Here is an 8,482-nt window from a genome sequence, read left to right on the forward strand (position 1 = left end):
TCATCCACACCACCAGCAGCCCAGAGTTTCCCCAGTCGAATGGACTCGCGGAAAGAGCTGTCAGGAGTGCCAAGCAACTGATGGAGAAATCCCACTGGGACAAAACTGATGTCTTCCTAAACCTCCTTAACCTCAGAAACATTCCCCGAGATGCAGACCTTGGTTCCCCTGCCGAACGGTTAATGTCAAGACCAACGCGTGCAGCTATCCCAGTGTGTACCAGACTACTACAGCCAACAGCAAAAGACTCAAGACAAGTACAAGCTCGACTAGTCGACAAGAGAACTACGGTGAAACGTCACTACGACAAGTCAAGTCGCCCACTGAGTCCCTTGGCAGAAGGGCAAGTGATCCGTATGCAAACTCCTGCTGGACATGACCGACTTGGAATAGTGGAAAAGTCGTGCGAAGAGCCACGTTCCTACATCATCCAATCCGATGGGAGAAGATACAGGAGGAATCGTCGCCACATCCTCCCGGTTCTAGAACGACCACCAACACCGCTCCAGAACGACGAAGCAGACTCAGGATGGTAGACATAGCATGGTGGACTTAGTCCCTCCCACACCACTGAGAGAAGAGACATCGATTAGGCAAACGGAATGTGCATCACCAATTCGACCCAGATTCACGACGCAGACTGACACAACACGCGCAGGTCGAGTGTGTAGACCCAATCCAAAGTACGTGCAGTAAGAAAAGAAAAATGTACGAGTGATTTATTTTGAGAGAGAGTATTTTTTCTACCTGTTCTGTGATGTGTTTAGATATTTTATACAGATAGTTAATTGTTTGTACTCACCCTACACAGTTAAGAGATTTAATCTCAGTTACATATAGATATTCATTTCAGTTATCTGCTTTCCCAATATCACCTTTTTCCCACCTTTTCTAAGGAACACTAAGTGGCGATCCGTTGGCGGTCCAGTCTTGTTCCCCTGTAACGTATGTCAGCTCTTAGTGGGACTGTGCCGAAAATGACATTTCAGTTCTCATATGTCTTGTACATGTTAAAGAATGAACAATAATAAAGCATCTTGAATCTTGATTACAGCAGGGGTTTCAAACTCATTTTAGCTCAGGGGCCGCATGGAGGAAAATCTATTTCCACGTGGGCGGGACGGGTAAAATCATGGCATGATAACTTCAAAATACGACAGATTGTTTTCTTTATTTTACTTCAACCCAAAATAGAACGATCACATTCGGAAAATGTACACATCACAAATAATCCTCTTGACAAAACACTTCAAGTTAGTTAAAAATTCTGAGGGAAAAAAATGGTGCATTTTCAAAAACACCCAACAAACCATACACACTGAGGTAGAAACTTTTCAAGAGTGTTGAGTTACTTCCTGTCTTCTAGACATAATGTGTATTGATAGAAAAATAAAAGCTGTGCAATGTGTGAACAATTTCAACAAAGCACAAATAAAAAGTGAAAAGACTGACAGTATTGCAGTAAATCACACACTGTTCACTTTCTTTACATTTGCACAGAAGACAATCATTTTCACAGAACTATATCAGTGTGCAGTGTCTCATGCTGCATTTTAAGTGGGGTTACTGATTGCTTATTTTACTCCTGTTTTACGTTGGGTGGAGGGGGAGGAGTCACAGCCCCGCTTTACCGTCTACCTCTTGCTTGGTATACTTGCTATGCTATTTGCTTGCCTAACAGAATTGCTATTGTGACATCCAGTGGACACATTTAGAACAGCAGTTTCTTTCATTAAAATACAGCTGAATTTTACACTTTGCAAACTCATCTCGCGGGCCGGATTGAACCTGTTATGCCCGAATGTCGAGGGAGGTGGGGGTTGGGTTGTGGGTGTTGGGGGTTAATTGTTCATTAGTCTCTGATTTGCACATCAACCAGTCTGAGGAGTAAAAGTTGGCACTTGGTTATGCAAACAGTTACCCAGCATCACTTATGCGTCAACGTCAGTTTTGATACATCTCAACTTTGCAGTGAAAAAGGGTGTAGTGCAGGTTTTTGAGCGTGCACAAACTTGACACATGAGGTCCCTGGACTGAAGAAGGAGTAACCAAGCACTTGAAGCATCATCTATCTTACTGTTCAGCAATGTTTCAGATACAGAGAAGACATGGGGTCATGAGTGGATAAGATTATGCTCCAAATAATCCAAGTTTGTATGAATACCTCAGATATTTGTGAAAGAAGCAGTGAGGAGGTCCTGGGTAGGGTGGATGTCACCACATATGAGCAACATACCACAAACTAAACAGCTAATTGGTTATTTTCCCTTGTGTGTTCTTATGTGTTTTACTGCGTCTGCATTATGTGGGAACCTTTTACAGCACACTGAACAACTAAATGGTTTTTCTCCAGCGTGTGTTCTCATGTGTCGCCACAAAGAGCTGTTATGAGGAAAGCTTTTGCCACAAACCGAACAGGTAAATGTTTTTTCTCCTGTGTGTGTTCTCATGTGTCGAGTCAAATGGCTATTTTGAGAAAAGCTGTTGCCACAAACTGAACAATTAAAGGGTTTTTCACCTGTGTGTGTCCTCATGTGTTTAGTCAAACTGCTCTTAAAAGAAAGGCTTTTGCCACAAACTGAACACTTAAATGTTTTTTCACCTGTGTGTGTTCTCATGTGTTGAGTCAAATGGCTATTTTGGGAAAAGCTGTTGCCACAAACTGAACAATTAAAGGGTTTTTCACCTGTGTGTGTTCTCATGTGTTTAGTCAAACTGCTCTTAAAAGAAAAGCTTTTGCTACAAACTGAACACTTAAATGTTTTTTCACCTGTGTGTGTTCTCATGTGTGGAGTCAAATTGCTCTTAATAGAAAAGCTTTTGCCACAAACTGAACAACTAAATGGTTTTTCACCTGTGTGTGTTCTCATGTGTTTAGTCAAAATGCTCTTAAAATAAAAGCTTTTGCCACAAACTGAACACTTCAATGTTTTTTCACCTGTGTGTGTTCTCATGTGTCGAGTCAAAATGCTCTTAATAGAAAAGCTGTTGCCACAAACTGAACAATTAAAGGGTTTTTCACCTGTGTGTGTTCTCATGTGTTGAGTCAAAATGCTCTTATTAAAAAAGCGTTTGCCACAAACTGAACACTTAAATGTTTTTTCACCTGTGTGCGTTCTCATGTGTTGAGTCAAATTGCTATTTTGAGAAAAGCTTTTGCCACAAACTGAACAATTGAAGGGTTTTTCACCTGTGTGTGTTCTCATGTGTTTAGTCAAAATGCTCTTAAAATAAAAGCTTTTGCCACAAACTGAACACTTTAATGTTTTTTCACCTGTGTGTGTTCTCATGTGTCGAGTCAAAATGCTCTTAATAGAAAAGCTGTTGCCACAAACTGAACAATTAAAGGGTTTTTCACCTGTGTGTGTTCTCATGTGTTGAGTCAAAATGCTCTTATTAAAAAAGCGTTTGCCACAAACTGAACACTTAAATGTTTTTTCACCTGTGTGCGTTCTCATGTGTTGAGTCAAATTGCTATTTTGAGAAAAGCTTTTGCCACAAACTGAACAATTGAAGGGTTTTTCACCTCTGTGCGTTCTAATGTGTTGAGTCAAAATGCTCTTATTAAAAAAGCTTTTGTCACAAACTGAACAATTAAAGGGTTTTTTACCTGTGTGTGTTCTCATGTGTCGAGTCAACTTTCTATTTTGAGAAAAGCTGTTGCCACAAACTGAACACTTAAATGTTTTTTCACCTGTGTGTGTTCTCATGTGTTGAGTCAATGAGCCATTTCCAGAAAAGCTGTTGCCACAAACTGAACAATTAAAGGGTTTTTCACCTGTGTGTGTTCTCATGTGTAGAGTCAAACTGCTCTTTTTAGTAAAACTTTCAGCACAAACTGAGCAGCTCAAACATGTTTTACCTCTCTTCTTTGTAGAGCATTCAGAGTGTTTGTTGTCAGTGTGAGTCCTCATATCACCTTCACAGTCTGTATCGCTGCTCAAAGGTTCTTCAACCTCGTCTTCAGCCTCACTATCTGATAGTGGAGCTAAGAAGTTGTCTACTTGTGGTTTCTCTTCATCATCTTCAGTCTTCACAGAGAGAATACTCAGTGGAAACTTGGTGTAATCAGCTTCCTCTCGTGCTAGAAGACACTCTCCCTCCTGAGTGATGCAGAGTTCCTCCTCTTCCTTTTTAATGCAGGGTGGTTGTGGAGTCTCCTGCTTCAAAGTGGAGCTCCCCCCTAACTGAGGGGAAACTTCTTCTGGATTACCGATCAGCTGCTGGACGTCTGCAAGACACAAACAACAAAAACACACTTTCTTCTATGTACTGTATGTGTGTGTAGTAGGGTTGTACAGTATACTGCTACTAATAAAGTATCGTGGTACTAATCAATTGAAATCGGTACTATAGCACCTTTGAAAAGTACCGGTACCGTTCTTTCACCTGAATGCTGCTGTGCGGCGGTGACTACAGAGCCGAGGCGCATGATGTTGAGTGTGTCAAAACGCACACACAAAGTGCATACAAGCAATAACATGGTGGAGAGGAAGAAAGGCAACAAAGGACAATTCTACTGGTTAATAAAGAGGGTGCGTGGAGTGCAATATGGAGGTATTTGGGCTTCTAAACTAACTATAAAGGTGACACTTTAAACAGGGAGCCGCCGCTCTGCAAGGGTTGCTTTACACCTTTCCTGTTTGTGGGCTCCCAGACCGTGGTCGAGGAGCGCAGGGGAGACGTTCCCTCCAGGGCCCATGTTGTGTCGGGGGTAACACTGGGTCCATAAAGCTCCGCTCTTTGGTCGGAAGGACGAGGCCGTCGACTAGTTACAACTTGCTCACTTTATTTATTATTTCCACGGGGCACAAGCGGACATCCACCATGCTATTAACACTCCTGCACATGCTACCACTACCTCTCCTTACTCGCCCACTCACTTACTCACGTCACTCACCCCACATACTGCCACTCTTAAAGGCCTACTGAAATGCGATTTTCTTATTTAAACGGGGATAGCAGGTCCATTCTATGTGTCATACTTGATCATTTCGCGATATTGCCATATTTTTGCTGAAAGGATTTAGTAGAGAACATCGACGATAAAGTTTGCAACTTTTGGTCGCTGATAAAAAAGCCTTGCCTGTACCGGAAGTAGCAGACGATATGCGCGTGACGCCACAGGTTGTGGAGCTCCTCGCATCTGCACATTGTTTACAATCATGGCCACCAGCAGCGAGAGCGATTCGGACCGAGAAAGCGACGATTCCCCCATTAATTTGAGCGAGGATGAAAGATTTGTGGATGAGGAAAGTGAGAGTGAAGGACTAGAGGGCAGTCGGAGCGATTCAGATAGGGAAGATGCTGTGAGAGGCGCCGTGGCAGCCGTGGGCGTGGCAGGACCACTCGGCCAGGCCCAACCGCAACAAATTATAGAGCCATACCGCTTTGAACCCGACGCTGACGGTGACGGTCAGGAGGACGCTGCTGATATTGATGCTGGAGTAGCACACAACATAGATCGCCTTCAGAATACAGAATGGTAAAATGTTATTTATTTGTAGACTAGTTTTAGCTTGTAGCCTAGTCTTGCACTGTTACTGTTAGTGTTACAACTTACACCCCAAGCCCAGGCCTATCTATAGACTAAGTATCTATCATTGACCCAATGTCAAACCTAATTAATTACCCATTATTTCTATGGGCCACAGCTCCATATACCGGCAATACTAAAAATATGCATATGGATTAATAAGATCCACAACAAGACAATGACAATATTAATTATTGCACATGTATGCAGATTGCAGGTGTCAATAATATGATTTGATTTACAAATATTATGAATATTTCTATTTCCAGGTGTACATGTCACAACTGTGGGAACATGGAGACAGTGGCTGAGTGTGCCTGCTGTCATGAGCTAGAGGCAGTGGCCAGAACAATGGAGCAGGAAGGGGTGGAGACGTGCATCATAGACCACCCTGGCTTGACACGGATCCGATGTCGATGACCCACTCGGCACATAGCTGACATCGGAAGAACCACTAACAGCGGGACTTGACGCTGGTCCTTCATCAAACAATGCAGGAGGTGGTCATAGCTTGGCTTGCACTCCAGACGCACCTGGAGTTGCTATGTTGGGCTGCATCTCGGGGCTGTCAGATGGAGCTGCCACACTTGACGATGGGACTTCACAAACCCTGGCTGGCCGAGCTCTAACCCTCTCGAGGATCTCTGGGGTCACCTGGTGTTCTAGCAATAAAATAAAACACAAGTTGTTTTATATAATCTGTTAAAATTAAAGTAGGATCACATACTAAGTATTGTCTTTGAATCACCTAATGTATCTGTCTACTCTACTCTGCACAGGCAGCTGTGCAATGTGTACTGTGATGTGCAGAATCATGTTCATCACCGAAATAGACATACCCTTTGATCTATGATGTACTTTCCCTGTTTGGGTGCTCTTGCTACTAGTCATTGCCGTTGGTGCTGTCCCAATCGCTACCCAGTTCGTCTGGCATCCTTGTTCTATTGTATTTCCCTGGTAATGGAGAAACAGCTACATGTACAAACCCCGTTTCCATATGAGTTGGGAAATTGTGTTAGATGTAAATATAAACGGAATATAATGATTTGCAAATCATTTTCAACCTATATTCAGTTGAATATGCAACAAAGACAACATATTTGATGTTCAAACTGATAAACTTTTTTTTTTTGCAAATAATCATTAACTTTAGAATTTCATGGCAGCAACACGTGACAAAGAAGTTGGGAAAGGTGGCAATAAATACTGATAAAGTTGAGGAATGCTCATCAAACACTTATTTGGAACATCCCACAGGTGAACAGGCAAATTGGGAACAGGTGGGTGCCATGATTGGGTATAAAAGTAGATTCCATGAAATGCTCAGTCATTCACAAACAAGGATGGGGCGAGGGTCACCACTTTGTCAACAAATGCGTGACCAAATGGTTGAACAGTTTAAGAAAAACCTTTCTCAACCAGCTATTGCAAGGAATTTAGGGATTTCACCATCTACGCTCCGTAATATCATCAAAGGGTTCCGAGAATCTGGAGAAATCACTGCATGTAAGCAGCTAAGCCTGTTCTGTGGTCTGACGAGTCCACATTTCAAATTGTTTTTGGAAACTGTGGACGTCGTGTCCTTCGGACCAAAGAGGAAAAGAACCATCCGGATTGTTATAGACGCAAAGTGTAAAAGCCAGCATCTGTGATGGTATGGGGGTGTATTAGTGCCCAAGGCATGGGTAACTTACACATCTGTGAAGGCACCATTAATGCTGAAAGGTACATACAGCTTTTGGAGCAACATATGTTGCCATCCAAGCAACGTTACCATGGACGCCCCTGCTTATTTCAGCAAGACAATGCCAAACCACGTGTTACATCAACGTGGCTGCATAGTAAAAGAGTGCGGGTACTAGACCGGCCTGCCTGTAGTCCAGACCTGTCTCCCATTGAAAATGTGTGGCGCATTATGAAGCCTAAAATAGCACAAGGGAGACCCCCGGACTGTTGAACAAGTTAAGCTGTACATCAAGCAAGAATGGGAAAGAATTACACCTGAGAAGCTTAAAAAATGTGCTATAGTTACATTAATCATTAGTAATGGAGCAGCCTAGTTTTGAATGGCAGGGTCCCTGCTATCACATGTTGATAAAAATATAACATTTACATAATAAAAATCAACTACAGGCTTCCCAAATGCTGTAATAAATTAAGCATGATGAGTTGACTTGAAACTGTTTAATGTTGCACTTTTTATATGTAGAAGAAAAGTTGTGTCATTTTATTTAATCTGAGCAACAACTTGAGGCAGTTTAATGTTGATTAACGTGGGAAGAATTATTATAGTGTTCCCAATGTTAAAAGGATAAAGCCATTGTTTACAAATTTGGTAAATAAATAACCCAAAAATGTATATTTTGTTGTTTTCTTACTGTACCGAAAATGAACCGAACCGTGACCTCTAAACCGAGGTACGTACCGAACCAAAATTGTTGTGTACCGTTACACCCCTACTGATTAGACATACTAGCACTGTGTCAAATAAAAAGTAGCACATTCTAGTAGACATGGTCTTTTTTCAATCATACACTCACTCATCCCTTTAACCGTTACAGGCTCAAGAATTTGCATGCACGTTCCGCGGGCTCTTTTTTTCTTTTCTTTTTTTTACAATAACATGTTTATGATCGTGTCATGTCTTAAATGAAGTTGAGATTAAAATGGGATTAATTGTCCAGCCCTACTAAGAACTAGGAAATACAATTAAAAAATGCTCAAAATCAAATCCTGGCGCAACAACATCATTTTAATCTTTCACTAGCTGCTACAGTGTTTACAAGATGGAGGATGACTTCGACATAGTGGCTGTTATGTCCACTCTAACATCCATCCAATAACTTGATGGACTCCATGAATAACTTAGCTTAGTAATGCGAGCTAAATATTTTAAATGTGGCGTTTGCCAAACATAGCAAGCGCTTGTTTTGCTCTTCCACTTTC

The 8,482-nt window shown here is 41.9% G+C and overlaps 1 protein-coding gene across 1 annotated transcript; it reads right to left on the reverse strand.

Annotated features, from left to right (window-relative positions):
- Positions 1-784: 784 nt before the first annotated feature.
- LOC133632093 (zinc finger protein 33B-like) lies at positions 785-4,217 on the reverse strand. The gene is made up of 2 exons (XM_062024329.1): positions 2,662-4,217; positions 785-803 (listed from the first exon to the last, which is right to left on the reverse strand). The coding sequence occupies exons 1-2, from the start codon at positions 3,912-3,914 to the stop codon at positions 785-787; spliced, it is 1,272 nt and encodes a 423-aa protein (XP_061880313.1). The 5' UTR covers positions 3,915-4,217.
- Positions 4,218-8,482: the final 4,265 nt, after the last annotated feature.

Source organism: Entelurus aequoreus, linkage group LG17, assembly GCF_033978785.1.
Source record: "Entelurus aequoreus isolate RoL-2023_Sb linkage group LG17, RoL_Eaeq_v1.1, whole genome shotgun sequence".
Taxonomy (NCBI): Eukaryota; Metazoa; Chordata; class Actinopteri; order Syngnathiformes; family Syngnathidae; genus Entelurus; species Entelurus aequoreus.

Excerpts from the sequence above, each read along its gene's own strand:
- LOC133632093 (XM_062024329.1), bottom strand. The coding sequence starts at position 3,914 with ATGAGGACTCACACTGACAACAAACACTCTGAATGCTCTACAAAGAAG.